This window comes from Pelecanus crispus, chromosome 14 (assembly GCF_030463565.1).
Source record: "Pelecanus crispus isolate bPelCri1 chromosome 14, bPelCri1.pri, whole genome shotgun sequence".
NCBI classification, from domain to species: domain Eukaryota; kingdom Metazoa; phylum Chordata; class Aves; order Pelecaniformes; family Pelecanidae; genus Pelecanus; species Pelecanus crispus.
Genome location: NC_134656.1, coordinates 3,591,301 through 3,609,591, shown reverse-complemented (window position 1 = coordinate 3,609,591; position 18,291 = coordinate 3,591,301). Strand labels below are relative to the sequence as shown.

Genomic DNA, 18,291 nt, shown 5'->3' with positions numbered 1-18,291 from the left:
TTTAACTATATGAGAGTTTTGGTACAAATCAAGACATGGAAAAAAGATCTTTAAATAGAGCCTTTCACAGAAAGCATGCAATTTTCACACTTTTACCATAACAATTCATAAAGGGAAAGTCAATGCTATTCTAGACAATTTCCCAAGCTCTTTAAAGACTTCACAATACAATTACGGAATGAATCAAGGCTTTAAAGAAGGATCAGAAAAGACTTTTTGCATTCTGTGTAATTATATTAGGCTCTAGGGCAAAGCTTTCGAATGAAAGCCAATAAACTCTGAAGCTCAGATGACAGTGAAGCATTTCCAGAGGTAAGCGTTTCCCTTTGCTGATGTGCAGGCATTGATCAGCAGTAGGAAAGAAGGACATTCAGCACCTAACGCCATAGAACTAGGAGTGGGGAACTAGAGGGGTCATTTCTTAGTCTGACCCAGTAAGTCCGAGCAGACCATTTCACCCCTGTGCGCACCAACGCAGCCCAGCTGCATTGTGAAGTTTAAATAAATGAAGCAGGTTCTTTACAAGCACAAATTACTCTCGCGGTGAAACCGTGTCATTTCGTACCAGATGAGAACTTGGTCCCTACTGCTTAATGATCGTTCTTTGCATCTTGAGGCGACTCCAAAAGATAAGTCTTCTTTACATGCAGGAGGCTGTGAGATGTGTTATCTTTTAGAAGCTTAGAAAACAGCTATATATATTTAACAAAAGAGGCCATTAACAGCTGGTAGTGGTGGCGTATATCTAGAAATTTCCTCAGTCCACAGAGGAGCACTATTATTATTACCAGCATAAATGAGAGATGATGTTCTCACCATGTGGGTACCCAGCTGGTACTTTTGCTAAACACCTTGAGCTCTAGAGCACATAGCTGTATAGAGACTTGATCCATCTAAAGAAAACTTTGTTAACAACGACACTGCCTGTCTTCACCAAAAGAGGAGTTGCATCTTTCTGAAATTTATGAACAAAGATACTTAAGTACCTCTGAGTGCCAGTGCACCTGCTCCCCATATGCTTATGTACTTCTTATTTATTCCTTTTATGGAACCCCTGTAGCATCCTGGGGGTGTGGTTGGATTCTTTCTCCATCTTCCCACTCATCTCTGGCATTTCTGAATCCCTACAGAGCAAAGAGACCACACATCTGCACTGGATACTGGGTGTACAGCAGATGCTCGTACACTGAGGTGATGGTGCTGCGCGGGTGGGTGGAGAGGGGATGTCTTGACCGAGCAGACGGAGCACTCGTTTGTAGATGAGGCTTTCCTGGTTTTGCAGTCTGCAGAGGGACGTGTGGTTGGCTTGGGGTGCAGGGTTGCTTCTGTATTTTAGAGCACTGAGGTGCAAGATATGTGGCTATCTGGGGAAGAAGTTAGCATGCCTTGTAACCCTACCTCAGGGCAAAGTTCCCTATCGGTTTTAGTAGTTTTATCGGTTTTGTCATTTTATCACTTTGAATAAAATTGCTTCCACATTGATTTGGAGCAAACAGTTTAGTTCTTGTTAATATTTTGAAATTTTAAAACTTGGAGGGGTCTTTTATTTGTCCCATGCTCATCTCAGTGATGTGCTGAGCCTCCTCCTGAGCCGTACAGTGGAGAGGACGAGCCCCATGGGCACGCAGCCCCTCCGTGCTGCCCGGAGGGTTAGCACGGCAGCTCGCCATCCCACCACGGCAGCCTTGCCACAAACACGCAGGCAAATCCTACGCATGCCCCTGCTTCCCTGGGCTGCCTTTTGTTAAGCTCAGCTCCAGCGGAGTTTCTAGACAGCGCAGAAGGCCCTCACAAAGCCTTCCTGCTATTATTTGGCACAAACAGTGACTTCCACTTGATTCAATCACTGCTTAATTTGATCCTCCATTTAATTTTATCAAAACTGTAGTAATCAAATAATTTGTACTAAAAACATTACAACTTCCACTTGTTTATTCTGATCAATTTTAATCCTTTAAGGCACAAGGTTTATTGGATAATTTGATTATGAGATAACAAAACGCTGTTATTAAATCTACAAGGAAAGGGCAGAACACAAAAAAGAAAGTCAAAAAGATCCCAAGGAGCACTCATAATAAAGAAAAATTACACTAACACAGTGTTATTTAGAAGTCACGCTATACACAATGAAAGCTAAGAAGCATCCTGCTGTTCACAAGATGAAAAGATCAATGGTATGTTTCGGTGGAGACATTTCTGGCAATGAACTGCACTGAAAAGGGGAAGACAACATAACTGGATGTGAATGAATTTGCCTTTTTTGAGTGTTGACCCATGTGAATGAATGTATGTCAGTGGTGGCTGAGTTTTCCCTCTGTGCAATAAGCCTTCAAAAGCCAAAGCCAGCACAGTAAGAGAAGGGAGAAGATTTCCACTGCCGGCTGTTTCTCTGTTGCCATGAGAAATAAAACACAATCTCCTGCTCCACTGATCCTTCTCATCCCTTGACTGTGCCACATCTCTCCCCCGCAGGTCAACACTTTCATCTCCTTTGTGTTCCCCATGGTCGTCATCTCTGTGCTCAACACCATCATCGCCAACCAGCTCATGGTCATGTTCAAGCAGGCTGCCCAGGAAAACCAGGTCTGCACCATTGGCGGGCAGCAGACGATGCTCAGTATGTCCATGGAGCCCAGCCGCGTGCAAGCCTTGAAGCACGGTGTGAGGGTCCTACGTAAGTATTGACATATTTTGGCATGGAACTGGCTAGAGGTGTCTAAGTAAATATGATTTGAAGAGTAATAGGATGCAACTGGTAAACGCTTTCACCCCAAACATATTTTAAATGAAAATAATCTCCTTTCAGAAATCCAAAATTGCCCCCAAATGCCTTGACATTTGCCAAAATTGTCCAATTCTTGTCTCAAAGTGCCAAACTTTGGAAAATAAACTTGTTTGTCTTCTTGGTCTCTTTCCTTCTTCATCTATTTCTTGCTGAGTCACCAAGAGTTTTCTAGGGAATTTTACCATCTATTTTCTTTTTCTCCCAGAGTCACTTTTCTGAGTCCTAATCTTCCCTTAAAGGATAAGAAAAAAAAAAATCATATAGAGAAAGGAAGCTAAAGAGATATTTGAGTATTATTTAATTAATTGTGCTCAATGGGGGAGAAGCTGATACATGAAAATTTCAAATTTAAGGAAAAAATATATTTCCTGTTCTGTGAAATAGAAACAACTTGGTAACATCAAGTTTTCCTATTTCTTTTTCTATTTCTGGCCAGCTCCAGCCTGAACACCTCTCTTTTGGCTGATACTGGTTTTAGGCTCTGATTGTGACCCAGAGGACTGATGTAGTTTTAAAACCAAACTCGTTTTGTGGGATTGGGTTTGAGCAGATCAGCAGATGATAGCACAGGGTACACAGCCCCACTGGCATTGCCCATGGTAAATTAGATGTGCACATTCCTCTCGGCTGTTACAAGCAGAGACTTTGGAAACCTGGTGTTGGTGGTTTCCTTCCCCTGTTCCCAAGGTAAAAGCAGGAGCTGCTCTGAAGGTGCTCTTTGCTTCATTAGAGGTGTGTGGAAAATCAATTTTCCCCTGAAGATACACATGCAGGAGAAAAGAGTTTCTCATGATCAATCACAGCTTTAATTCAGATTTCAATTTTCCTCTCTGTTAGAAAAAAAAAAGGCCAAATGACTCAGATTAAAAACAAAATACTTTTTATCAATTCAGACTCTTCTTAATGTTTCTTCTCTTCAAAACTCTGATAATAGCAACACTCTTTTGATAGCAAAACATTCCTCGTGTAATCCCATACACCTGATGTTTTATAATATCCCAGAAATAACTCCACTGCACACTTGAAAACCTGAAGCGAGACAGTGGCAGGGGCGATCGCTGTGTTGTCTATGGTGAGAGAATTCCCCTATTCCTGTCCTGCACATAACGTCTCCTCAGGTCAAGTGTTCAGCTCTGGAGTAAGGTGACTCCGATTTATTGCCTTTCCTGGGGGCCAAATGTCTCACTATAAGGTCAGCAGAGTTCCCAAGGGACACGTGTGCACCCTTCCATGGGTTGCACTTTACTTTCTCCCACCAGATATTGCACCCAATGTTCTCCAGATTCTGACCCAGCTAATCACAATATATTTTAAAAAAAGACATTTTTTTTTTGCCCCAAGCCAAATTAGTATGCAGCAGAAATTTTTTTTAAAATGCTGCTTCTTATATGATTTTAACTAAATTTTGCAGCCCCTTGAAGGCTGGCTATCTAAACATATTTCAGTCAAATTCCAAAGTTCTGGAAAATACCTTCATCCATGTGCATTACACATGCAATAAAGGGTTCGTATTTGCACATGCAATGTCTCAAACAACATCGATAGCTGTGAGCACAAGTGGCCCTTTATGAGCTGCTCAGGTGAGTATTCATAACTTCATGGAGAAACTAGACAGAACTTTGATCTCCATGGATGAAGACAGAGATATTCAATTTTTTTGTTGTTGTTGTTCTTCCAAACAACCACATTTAGGGTAACCACAAATAATCCTTTTCTTTTGCTTCTGCTTGTCAATATGTGGAGCTAAAGAAAAGACCTGCTCACACACAGAGACTCTGAAAAAGCAAAACTAGCCCAGCATTTTAATGATTCAGTCAACAGCAACTTAAGCCTTGCATATATCGCTTTATTCCTTTTCTTTTTCTGCAGAGCTTTGGTTCATTCAAAGGTTAAATAAAAGATCCTGCACCCAGGAATTGAGCTGTACTGCAAAATACTGGATGGCTTAATTAAACAAGCTGTGAAAAAGACCAAAGAAACTGGTAGCTTCAACTGACAGATGATAAAGCAAAAGCTCTTCAAAAATAGTACCCAGAAAAATCCATTAATGTATGCCGGTACTGGCTATATACTGTGAGAGTCCTCGTGCACATTAGATGGTGAGAGTTAGTTAGCAGAAAACTTTCTGACCAGTGCTTTTCATGGCAAAGCTCTTGGCAGCTGAAGTGCTCTGTCCACAGCCACATTTTCAACAAGGAAAGAAATCCCTAAAGAAGGCACCGTGAACCTCCATGAGGTTTTTCCAGCTGTTTTTCACAAGGGATGTGTCCCCCGCAACACGCTATGCCCATGCCGTAGGCAGGCTGCCGCATGCACCCCAGCTTCGAACACTGTGCTGGGAAGTGTCTACTGAGAAAAATGAGAGAAAACCCCAGAAGACATTAAATTCCCTGTAATTTAGAATAGAATAGAATAGAATAGAATAGAATAGAATAGAATAGAATAGAATAGAATAGAATAGAATAGAATAGAATAGAATAGAATAGAATAGAATAGAATAGAATGGAATAGAATGGAATGGAATGGAATGGAATGGAATGGAATGGAATGGAATAGAATAGAATGGAATGGAATGGAATGGAATGGAATGGAATGGAATGGAATGGAATAGAATAGAATAGAATAGAATAGAATAGAATAGAATAGAATAGAATAGAATAGAATAGAATAGAATGGAATAGAATGGAATGGAATGGAATGGAATGGAATGGAATGGAATGGAATAGAATAGAATAGAATAGAATAGAATAGAATAGAATAGAATAGAATCATTTAGGTTGGAAAAGACCTTTAAGATCATCCAGTCCAACCATTAACCTACACTACCAAGTCCACACTAAACCAATCAAGGGTAGACTAGACTAAACCATGTCCCCAAGTGCCACATCTACCCGTTTTTTGAACGCTTCCAGGGATGGTGACTCCCCCACCTCCCTGGGCAGCCTGTTCCAATGCTTGACCACCCTTTCCGTGAGGAAATCTTTCCTAATATCCAGTCTAAAATCTATCTGTCTATCTATCTTGTCAGACTGTGGTTATTTACTCTCTCTGCACCCCGGTTAACCATCATCCACCTGGGGATAAGAAGTGAGCCATGCTTCAGCACTGAGCCTGCAAGGACGGGGCCATGCAAGTCCCTCGGTTCCCCACTATCTTCTTCCATTTCTTAAGGCTTCTGCCTACTGCCATTAAGTGAGAAGCTGCCTTTCCTCACTTGCGCCACAACACCCCACACCTCTCTCTCTCCTTTTAGCATTGTATACTCTTTTAATGTACAGAGGAGAGAGCTTTTCATGAGTAATAACAGAGAGACCTAAATTTACACCTGCCGTTCCCTGGGCATTGCTGGGTGGTGGTGGAAGAGCATCCCTCACCAACGGGTCCACGTTTCCTCCGAGGCACTGAAAAACAGCCCTTCTTTCTTTGAACAATAAGCTGAACTTTCTTCTTCTTCTTCTTCTTCTTCTCCAGGCAAATTTTTGCTTTTGTTATGTACTGCAAAAACTGAGAAAAGTTAGCAAAAGCAAGGGCTTCAGTCTGGAGCCTGAAATGGTGTAAAAGTGGGTCAGGTGTGGCACCGTGGGGCCCCGTGGGCAGCGATGCACAGAGGTAACATGCAGCTCCGCGGTGCCGCCCTGGCAGCAGGACCAAGCTCCCTTCCCTGCTGGGAAGGCAATGAGTGAGCGGCCGCTTGCTCCTTTTCTGGACCGAGGAAGATCCAGCAAATACGAAATCCACCGTCAGTTTTGTCTGTGATTCACCGCATCATGCAGAAAGGCTTTTTTTATCTAGCAAGTGTGAGTGAAATCCCGCTTCATTTCATTTTTCTGATGCACTTGATTACTGGAGGTGCTTGATTCACATTTACTTTTGTCACCTGTTCCTCGCAACTTTTATTTTTTTCATAAACCAGGCCTCTCAGCTGTCTGAAAAGCAGCAAAAAATAAACAAGGATGCACACGATTTATCCTGCGAGCCATGGAAGTCAAAACAATGTACGCAGTCTAGGCCAGTTTATGGAAGAGAATGATAAAAGAAAAATTACACTTGTCCTCTAATAAAACTGTTGGCACAAAATCAGAGCTTCATGGGGGTCAAAGTATTTTCCATCTCCAAAAGTGAACTTTGGCCTGAAGTACAGAGAGCTTGATTTTGTTTTAAGGGTGAAATGTTTCAGGACTTGGAAAACTAGTGCTCAGAAAAGAAATTTTTGCAGTTCGTGGTGTGCAGAGCTGTTGGAGGAGATCAGAGCAGGAAACACCTTCCTTCCTTCCTCCAGACCTACTGAGATTATATATTTATTTACACTGAAATAGGAGCTAAAAGTGGTCAGGCTAGCAGCTCCATTCAAAACATCTACAACATCATTTTCCTCCTCTTTGGCAGCATTTATGTATTTTCTTGGCTGTGTCTGACTTTGGTCATGTACAAAATAATTAGGGAGATCAGGATCAAGAAATGCATCAGCCCTGCTGCCTGGGAGCCAGCTCGTTAATTCATTAAGCATGTGATTTCTGGTTGTAATTCCCTCTCTGCTGTCAGCGTTCACCAGGTGTGAGGATCCAAATTCAGAGAGCTCGAGGCGCTGGCAGCTTCCCAGGTCTTTTGTGAGGATAACAGGGCAACGTCTGCACCAGTGCTGCTGCTAAAAATACCTCCCGCCAAGAGATTTCATACCCTCCTTCATCCATCCAATATTCCTTCCATTTCTCCACTTATAAACCACCTCCATTTTTTGTTATTATTCCTTGGCGATATTGTAGTGCTGGGAAGCTGAGTCTCCTGGGCGCTGTGTGATGCTTCACGGAAGGGTGAATATTCTCTCATGGCATAGCCTGATAGGCCAATCATTTGATAACTTCCTAAATAAATCTTTAACACATACACACATGTGCACACACATGTGCACACACACACCCTTCAGAATTAGCAGCCTTCAGCAGGTAAAACCTCACGTACGCTGCCCAGACCATTGCATTCTGCATCCAGACAGAGGGAAGCAATATAAATCTTCCCCATCTCAGTCTCACATTTCCAAACAGCTGCTCAAAATTGAGGGCATATTTGAGCTTGGCTCAGGCTGAAAACACTGTTTGGCCAAAATGTCTCCTCGAAAGGGGACGGTTTTATGACATGGGCTAATTGTCCCCATCAGTACAGCAGCCTGCAGCCCATTCTCCTCCGAGCAGCCCTCAACACCTCCCCGATTGCCTGTCAGATCGGCTCCCGCTGGGATGGAAAGCAGGAGTTATTGAACAGCACAGCTGAGCTCTGATAACGATGTTGAGACAAATTGATGGACATCAAGAGGAGGCTTTGCATGTCCCTGGGTGGACGTTGGCTAAGCCTATTAAAATGTGATCAGTTCCAGGTAGCACTTGCTCCGTTGCAGAAGCTGCTTAGTGAAAGCAATTATAAAGCACTTAGAGAGGTTTAACCAATTAAAAGAATATCCTTCAGTCTCCCACAGCTGGCTGGGTGATGCCTCAGTAAGATGCTTTTTAGGAGATGAAGTCAAACCATATTTTTTTACTGAACATCTAAGAATTTTTACATTATGATTTTGGGAGTCTCTGCATTTCTTCAAGTAATACTAGACAAAGGTCAAGTATTAATGAAGTATCCATGCAGCCTGCATTTCATTAATTTGTGCATTAACAGTTCCCTTTCTAAATAAATGTTTCAAAGGGCTCATTCATTTCTCCTCACCGATGTTCCAAGTCTGAGCTATCCGTTTCAGGAGGAGAATATTGCTATGAGATTTAGTGTAACCATCCCACAAACAGGAATAACAAATAGCAAATACTTTGCAGCCACAATACACAGAAGAGCATCAGTCTGAAAATCTGCTCCTTAAACAGTTGTATTGCGTAATTCCTACATTCTAAGGAAATCAGATTTGTCCGTGAATCATTTCTTTTGCAAGAAAGGAGCTAAATTCATGGCAGTTTGTATCCCTAATAAAACGTCTGAGCAACGCCAAGTGGAGTTCAGCAAAACCCCTGCGACATTAAGCGGGAGTGGAAGCTGAGTTTAACAGCTGAAGTGTCACGCTGAAATTCGAGAGGATAAATTACCTATGTAAGTTGTATATATTTCCCAGAGATGTTTGTACACGTAGGTTTATTTTACAGCCTACCAAGTGACATAAAGAGAGCAGTATCGCAGCGCTCTATAAACACCTTCTGAGGAGCAAAAAGGGACCGCGGCTGCACCTCTCAGGGGAGGGAGGCTCTGGTTTCTCCTCTCCCAAGACACGTCCCTTCGCTGGCACCGCGGCTCAGGCTGGCGAGGGAGGCTCTGGTTTCTCCTCTCCCAAGACACGTCCCTTCGCTGGCACCGCAGCTCAGGCTGGCGAGGCATTTCTGCTGGGATTCAGGCTCTCGCGGCTGCATCTCTGAAGACAACCCTAAGGCTGGTCAAGTCCAGCAAGCAGATTTTCCAGGTGTTAAACCCTGTCCATGTGAGTGTTTAAAAAGCTAACTGATGCGTTTTTAAACACGAAGTCTGGCCAGGGTCTTAGTCACTGCAGAAGCATGCAGTAAATACAGCCCCAGGGTCCCCTGGAGAGCCGAAACCATTCTGGGAGGAACAAAGGGCACGTGAAACTCAAAAGTGGAGGGGAAAGAAGAAAGGGGCTGCAGAGGATGCCAGTTTGGGTTATACCTGATCTTACCAAATAGAAAGAGCCTTGAACCTGGTGAGGAGAAGACAGGAGCCCTTATCTATCCTTCAAAGGGGAAATTTTCTTTCTTTCTTCTTCTTTCTCCTCCAAACACCCAGACATCCCTGGGGGGGGACATGGCATGAATGAAGTTTTAATGGAATCGAGCAACTTCTTTAATTTCCAAAAAAATTAATTACCTTAGAAGGAAACTAGGAAGAGACCCCAGTTTGCACTGGGTCAGCAGTGACATGCTGCTCGTTGGAGCCTATTCTTTGGCTGGCTTTAACCTGCATTTTCTGCCTTGCTCCTTATGGATGAGACCAGTGCCAGTGGACGATTTAATCACCAGTGTGAGCAGGGGCAGGAATTCACATCTCATTTTCAAATCTGTCAGCTGAAGCCATTGAAAATCAGGACTGGAGAATACAGTCTGAGTAAAATACATCGGGTTTGCATGCCAAAAGTTTTTTCTCTTCACTCTGCTGTCTTGACGCCATTAATGAAGTATTTAGGGGAGCATGGCTCCTTTCAAGCAAGATAGCATCTTCTACCCCATAATCCAAAAAAGAGACACAAAAAGAGACAATCCTCCGCCAGTAGGAAAAAAAGAAGGAAAATGATAGAAAATTATACAGAAAGATAAACAGCAGATCTCTGGCTGCTGGGAATGGAAATTAAGTAGTGAAATCTAATGTTTACACTGCTCAGTAACATGTGCAAGAGCACAGGGGGATTGCATCCAGCAAATGCTGCGTGTTTTCAGTGGTGTCTAAAGGAGCTGAGGGCTCCCCAGGCCCATTGCTATTCCCAGTTTCTCCTTCTTCGCTCTCCTGAGTACTACTGGTGCATACTGGTGGTACCCAATCTCTGTTGGTTGTTATCGACTCTTATGGATATCTTTTATTCTGCAGCCTTGTGACCCAAATACCAGCATAAGCAGTTTTAATTTTACTAGGCTCATACTCACACTTGCAGCTGCCATCATCCCTAGTTTGGGGCCCACTGGTATAAATACTGCCTACGACCTGTCAGGTAGTGCATCATATTAATATAAACAGCGTCTCGAGGTTTAACTAGGCAGTGCCAGCTACATCTATACTTGGCCCAGCTTTTTCCATCTCTCATATCAAACAGCACGGTGACACTTGCTCCCCTTTGCGAGACATTCTCTTGTAATGGCATCCACTAAGTAAGTATGTAAAACCCAGGAGCTTTGAATACACAAGGACTGTTTCTCCAGATACCCACATTAATGCAAATCCCTGACATGAGCCCCATAACAATGTCATATACGTTACTCTGTACCAGCTGGAGCGTGCATTCCTTGGGCAGCGTTGGAGACACACGGCTGCTGATGAGCTGAAATGCAGAAAAGGCTGAGAGATGTTGTTCAGATGGGTCAGTACAGACCCAAAGAAGCTCCTGCCTTTGCTCCAAAACTACAACATGCTGTTCCCCAGCTGTACGCGTTTCAGCTCCCCTGAAATGCAGAGAAAAAGAAATAAATTGGCCAAAAGAGTCTGAACAAAACTATCAAGGAAGGATGGACCTGAGCTTCTCTGGAGGCCTTAGCAACAGCGGAGGTGGTTAAAAGAGGGAGCAGCATCTCTTTTCTCCCTCTCCTGGAGAGAAAGGAGGGCAGGACAGAGAGATACCCTTGCCGAGGGCCACCCCAGAGCCGCAGGGCTGTGACTCAGCATGACCCCGGAGGGAATGGAAGAGCTAAAGCAAGGAGAAAAACACCATCCAAGTGCTTTGCACCGCAGCAGATCCCTGGGGCCCCGTGTGAGTTGGCAGCAGCAGCTCATTACCCATGGCCGTCCCAGTGCTCTGAGCCACACTGAGCCTCAGATGGCCCCAGAAGAGGGATGGGGGGGCTGAAAATCCCTCCCAAGCGTGGCTCCCACGCTCAGCCAAGCTGGCCACCGAGCACCCACCAGGGACTTCTTACACGTGATGTATCGCTCCATGCTCACGCTAACCCAACGTGAGTTTTTTGAGATGTTGGCCCTAGAGAAGGGCTGTCTCCCAGCCTCAGCCACAGGATACACACAAGGTAAAATAAAATACTCAGTGCGATCTAATATGATTTAACTTCCAGGATTGTTTCCACATCTAGTTTAGTCTGAAAATCAAGACTGGCACAGTTTAAATCTTCTTTTGCACAATGAAAAAGATGTCACTCAAAATTTATATTTCCCTCTGCAGGACTTCCTGCGCAATAAACAAACAAGGGCTCATCTCTCCACTGCTTCTCTTTCCCCTCTCCCCTTCTTCCTTGGGATGCGGTTCAAATGGACAGAGAATAGAGCCATTATAAGACAAAATAGACACAGGATGCGATAATTCAGGTTTTAATAAACTTTTAAATTGGGAGTTTGATTTAGAAGGGAAATGAAGATGCAGTTCAGTGGAAGGATCATTCCCCAGCATCACCGGCATGCCAGGGTCAGCTTGCTTGGGTCTCCTCTCTCGTCCCCAGCTCTGGGCCTGAAGGTTTGGCACCTCGTTTGCTTAAATGGGGGAAATACCAGAATTTCATGGAGCAGCCCTGCTCCTATTAAAACCACACTGAATTAATTAGAAGTGAGGGATAGGACTGGTTTATTTTTCGTTAAAAAAATAGAGGCAGGAAATCTCCAGCCTCACAAACACCATTCCGGACAGTCACCCCCACCACACACTGGGTTGAATCCTTCCCCAGGCAGTGCTCAGCTCCACCAGGCTGACCTGCTCCATCTTACTCCACCAAAGAAACCCCTGTGTGAAGCCTCAAGATGATGGAGAACAGGTCCTAGGAGCCAGTAACCATAATCATAAATCATTTTGGCAGCCACTTTGCCCATCTTTTGTTTTACAACTCATCTGTTTTGATAAGCGTGTGCCCGGGGAGGCACAAGAGAGCAGCAAAGGCACCAGGTATCAGGCAGAAAAGGGCACTTTCACGCTGCGTTAGATGAAAGCTAACATGTTCCTGCATTTCAAATTCATCCCTGGGGAGGGGACCCAACAGGGCAGGATTGCCACCCTAAATCTGCTTGATCCCTTGTATGGTAAAATTGAAACATACAGATTAAGGGTGACAAATACAGCTCAGGGTCTCCTAATCTGCGTGGCAGAGGCTGCTGGCACAGAACCGCGCAGCGTGCTACCCAGCTGGGATTTCAAAATCAGACCATAAGTGTCTCCAATGCACTTAGCTATGTGTTTAATAGAGTTTTAATTGCAGAGTGATTGCATCTGATTTTACAGAATTGCCACAGATTACTTAGAATTGACTATTCATTTGCCGAGGTTAAGCAGATATTTCTCTGAACATGTATCTTTGCTGCTATAGATCCCTGCCTCCATATTATTTGGTGCAGCATTGTCTGAGCAACAGAAGCAGAGATCCTTTACCAGGAGAAAACCACTTGCATTTAACGTGTTGGTAAATTTAACAGGCAGATGTGTGAGACTCATAAAATCAGTTGTAGAAAGAATCCAGATCCTGCCGTTCTTAAAGAGCTGCACGCAGGGGTAAGCAGCTGGGAAGTGCCAGTACATGGAGGTTTCTCCAAAAATTATGATGTGCACAAATGAACTTGTGTTGGGAGCCATTTGGGAAGCTGCTTTCACAGCCTGAAAATCCATCTAATCCTGTACAGGCGCTGGGAAAGCAGATGGACTGGAGCTGTGACGTTGGCTCATTCCTGTTAGCCCAAGGCTGATGGATGGAGGGGGAGAGGCTGGAGAGTACTGCTTCTCCTGTGGCCCCTGGGAGGGAGCTCCTGGGGAGTCATAGGTCAACTGCTCCATGCAGGGCGGACCAAAGGTCCTTCATCAGAGAAATTAATTTCTGGAGGTGGCCAAAAGCAGGCACCCAGAATTGTGAAAGAGGAAGGCAGGCGTTCAGCGCTCCCTCCGAGCTTCCTGGTGGACCTCCCCGCTTCTCCGGTGCCACATGGCATTTCTGGGCTCTCCCCATCAAAGTCCCAGCAAAGCTCCTCAGGGCAGGATCAGATGCAGGTCAGATTCATTCACTTGATGGCATCTGAAGAGCTGCAGGCCATTTAGTGATGATTTACATCTGTGATCACAATGACCATATAACAGCCAAAAATATTCAGATTGAAATAATGAATTCACTTGGACAAAAGAATGAAAACAGACCCTCTAGCCTTCTTTCCAAAATGTATCCCTTCAGCTGCCTAAAACTTTACTGAATAAATGGCTTTTGCAGCATTCCTGGAAGATGCTCTCACACATCGTGCAGGCTGATGCTAAAAGAATATAACCATCTCCATTGTTAGTTATGTGTTTAATAAAAGAGATAGCCCATGGAGTTGAAGTAAGGCTGTGAGTACAGAGCTGGACACCAGGAATTATTTAATTTCTGTACAAATTAGGCAGTGACTCTGCTAGTGATGACACCCACAAAAATAGGGCACAGACACTTCCCTCTCCACTGTGTTACTGAAGCCTTCCCTGTGCTTCTTGGCTGAGTAACGGCGATGGGGAGATGCAACCACAGCCAGACTTGCTCCTCCCGGACCGCGTTTTTCAAGGGAAACACGTCTTCTGCATATCTCCTCTGTAGGCTATGGCATAGTCCCTGTGGGATGACAGCGTCTGGGTTTGGGACATATTCGCATAAATATTTTCAGTCCCAAGGCAGAAGGAAAAGCAGCCTTCGCCTCCACGTGCCAAATCCTCATTGCACTGGTGGTGTGTAGCCTGTAAGAGAGCTTTGCTGCTTCCTAGCCCTTTACAGGTCACATAAAGGACAAGAGTGATGCGGCCCTTATTCTCTGTAGAGCAAATTTGGGATAAAAAATTAACGTAATTATTTTATTTAGCCTTCATTTTCTTCTTGTCTTTTATTGTGTTATGTTTTAACTGAGATTTCTTTATTTCCTGCTAGGATTCTGCCAGAATCCTGTCATTTCATACAGAGGTTGAAACGCATATTACAAGAGGAAACAAAGCTTTCCTTTGATTGCCTGATATATCAACTTTTTAATATAGATTGACAAACACACTCCACCAACAGCACTTTTAACCTTCAGAGTTGTTGCATTTTATTTTCCATTGTTTGATGTCCCTCAGCAGGAATCTGGAAAGGAAAAAAAGGTATCGTCTTTCTCTGCTTACCCTTTAATTAATCATTTTTATTATGGCAATGTCCAGACCCAAGCGTCTTGTAATCACTGTCTCGGGTATTGCACATATATACAATATTGACGAGCCCTGCCACCAAAAAGCAGCTCCTGAAGCTGTTTAATGATTCCCAGCACCGTGGGGACTGCGGCCAGTGGCTCCGTGTAACAAACTAATGGGATTACACTGTCCCTGGCTCCCTGTCTACCTGGATGAAAAACACACACTAACTGTCTCTGCGAGTACTTTGGACAAAATACCCAGTGCCACAAGGGCATGAAACACAAGGACAGATGCAAATACAGTTTTGTTTAAGCCAGTGTCTGAATTAGGCATCAGCAGTCCTTACCTGTATCGTACCTTCTTTTGTTCATAATGGCACTGTCCCTGTGCCTATTACTGGTTTTTATTATTTCTCTTATGCTTGTTTTTACAGACGTTTGCAGGCTGGTTGTCCCTCGGGGTTACTAGTTCTTCGCACAACGGCAATAGAAGAACAAAGCGGGGCTTTAGGAAAACAGTTTATGGTGATGAACACCACGCAGACAGGTCCCTTTTTCACCCCGATGAATTGCTCATGAAAAGTAATGGGCTTTTTTCATACCTTGCAGGTGCTGTGGTGATTGCCTTCGTGGTCTGTTGGCTCCCTTATCACATACGGCGCCTCATGTTTTGCTATGTCCCCTCCAGTCACTGGACAGAGTGAGTCACGACGCGGGGGACGAGCTCCCCCCATGCCAGGACGGGGTGCGGGGTCAGGCTGGAGCTGGGGCTGCCGGGGCACCGGGGGATTTGGGGTTGGAGGTGGGGATCTGGGAGCCTTCTCCATGCAAGGGGTTAAAGCCTCAACCTCCTAATTGCTGGTTTGTGGGTTTTTTTCTTTTGGATTTCTTACCATGATTGCCAGCCAAATTAAGATTCCTAGTTTTATCTTCGAAATCCCTGAGGTGTGGGTGAAGGAAGCATTAGCTCGAACCGAAATGCATCACCAGCCCCTCCTTCTTCTGTGGCTGCGAGCACAGGCTTGCCCCCATTAACAACGGCGATGGATATTCACCTCTGACGGCCCTTGATGCCACGACATTTGGACGGGGGGCGGGGGGTTATACATCCAAAGTGGATTGCTGTCTCCATGGCAGGGATATCGATCACCGGCCCTAAGATGGAGCAGCTCCTGTCAACACACAGTTTAGCTCCATGATGCTACATTTCCGTAGTGATAGGAGAGATTACACAGGCGGGGAAATAACTGCACTGCTTGCTGAGTCTGGGGCAGGTTATTTCCTGGGTTTTGCAGGGAGTGGATCAAAATTAAATACTAGTAGTTGCCACTCAGAGCATTTAGGGTTAACCGCACACCTACGCTGAATACACGTGTGCTGTTCACAGATGTGCAAGGGCACACAAGCAGCTCCGTGCAGCCTTTCTGCTGCATCAGGCCAGGTTCCTCAGCAAAGCAGCCACGGAACTAATTATTCATTTTAAATACGCAATTAATCACTGAAGTTTTCTGGGGATATACACCTTGGTACCCTGAGACACCATGAGATGCGGTCAGTGAAAAATGTGTCTTTTCTCCCATGGTCTTACATCCCTCTTCTCTCTGGGACCAAGTCTGTTTCCTGCAATGAACAGGAAAAGAAAAAAAAATCTACAATACCAAAAAAGCAGAGCAACTGTGAGACATCAGAATTTCATAAACTCCAAGCGCACAAAATAGTAATTTATGATATAGCAGTCTACTGAATGGAAGTCTACATCCATCCGTAGTAAAAGACAAAACCTATTTTCAGTCATGAAAACAGAGCTCTAGGCACACACTGGGACAAACTGTTGTTTCTTGTTTGCTTTCCTATATGAAAAGCACTTAAAGCAGCAATCAATTATGTAAAGACTGCATTTGCTTTGAGCAAGAGGGGTAGAGAAGTCTGTCTGCAGTTAGTGTGAATTTATGCATCGTGGTTGCAGTCATTTTTTTATTTTCTTCTTCTTTTAAAAGCCACAAGCAATTCTAGGAAAACATTGAGTTTACAGGCATATTATGAATGGTGAACTATCAGTATGGTGGCTAATCAAGAGCTTGCAGCAGCTTAATGTCTTCATTTATAAATGCATGTGCCTGCCCATGAAGAAGAGAAAATTTTGCTATATTGATTCTTCACAACTACACAGAGAAACTCTGCTTGTAAGAGCTGGATGGGCCACGCGGTACTTGGCAGTGCTGAGGGGGTGTGGAGGGATTGGTGATGCACTCCAGCACACGTCTATTTATCTTTTGTTAGACAGTACTCAGACTAACAAAAAGGTCTGCAATTTCCACTGAGATAAATTATTCTGGGGAACATCTTCCTGAAAATGAGACCCATGTTGTTTATAAATGCTTTACCAGCTCAGAGCTGTTGAGCTCAGTTGTCCCAAGGAAAGGTATTTCCATAAGAAAAAAAAAAAAAACCTAAGCATTTACAACCAGTTCTAGTTGAAGACATTATATTGTGATGGTCAGGATATGTTTCAAACTATGCTATCATCAGCTTGCCCTCAGAATAGAGAATGTTATCCCAGATTACAGACAAATCCCAACCCAGGGACCCATTGAATGAGCTGATGAAGCTCTCACTGCCGGGGGGAGGAGAGAGCTGCATCTGTTACTGGATCTTGGCTCTTCTGCAGGCTCTGTAGACCAGAACTGCAGCCAGAAAAGTCAAGCTAATGTATATGCATGACACGGAAGCAAATTTCCATCTGGCTTCTCAGTTTCCAGAACACTATTTTTGAAGACAAAATGAACACATGAGGTAAATATCACGTCCGGACCCAGAGCATAAATAAGTTTCTAACAGCCAGTGATTGAGGTAGGACCTTCGTAGAGGCATTTGACCTACGTTTGGCCAGTCCCAGTTGAAAACAAAGATGTTTTCCTGGTGGCTCGTGCGCCATTGGTGAGATCATGTCCCCAGCCAAGAAAGGCTAGGTCACGTTTTTCTCACCCTTGTGACTTTGAATTATTTCAGTTCTCTACACTCTGTTTAGATTTTTATCTTTCATCTGCCCTTGCAGTTTTCTTTTCAACTTCTACCACTACTTCTACATGCTGACAAACGTCCTCTTCTACGTCAGTTCGGCAATCAACCCCATCCTCTACAACCTGGTGTCTGCAAACTTCCGACAGATCTTCCTCTCTACACTCACGCTCCTGTGCCTGCCATGGAGGAAGAAGAAGAAACGACTGGCCTTCACGAGGAAGTCCAACAGCATCTCCAGCAACCACACATTTTCCAGCCAGGTCACAAGGGAAACTACATACTGAAGCCAAAGGAGGAAGAGAAATGCATTTCATCGTGGAGTCAAAACTTGAGAGGCCTCTGTGACTTTCATGCATGGTCTCCAAATTCACCTAACACAAGCGTGTTTAGCAAAGTCATTTTTGTTGGAAAAATAGGCTTTGTGCTGCCAGTAACTTTGAGGTTATTTTAAAGCATTGGCCTTGCCTCTTGTGAGTAATGTCTACACGTTTTGTAACTTCAGTATGGCATAAATCCAGGTGCAGTGTTAACTGGGAAGCCAAAATATGTTAAACTTAGGCAAAACCATACTGCATTTCATCCTTTTCTCAGTGCAGAGATGCCATGTTCACATCCAAGGGATTGAGATCACGTCTCTTGGTGGCACTGAGTAGAGTCTGATGAGGAGAAAGCAGTTT

At 44.1% G+C, this 18,291-nt stretch overlaps 1 protein-coding gene across 1 annotated transcript in view; it reads left to right on the top strand.

The window, feature by feature from the left end:
• The window catches only part of NTSR1 (neurotensin receptor 1), a 60,661-nt gene extending 42,763 nt beyond the window's left edge, over positions 1-17,898 (top strand). The window contains exons 2-4 of the mRNA XM_075721394.1: positions 2,473-2,674; positions 15,203-15,293; positions 17,649-17,898. Of these exons, the coding sequence (XP_075577509.1) occupies positions 2,473-2,674; positions 15,203-15,293; positions 17,649-17,898 (543 nt within the window). The remainder of the gene's footprint in view (positions 1-2,472; positions 2,675-15,202; positions 15,294-17,648) is intronic.
• Positions 17,899-18,291: the final 393 nt, after the last annotated feature.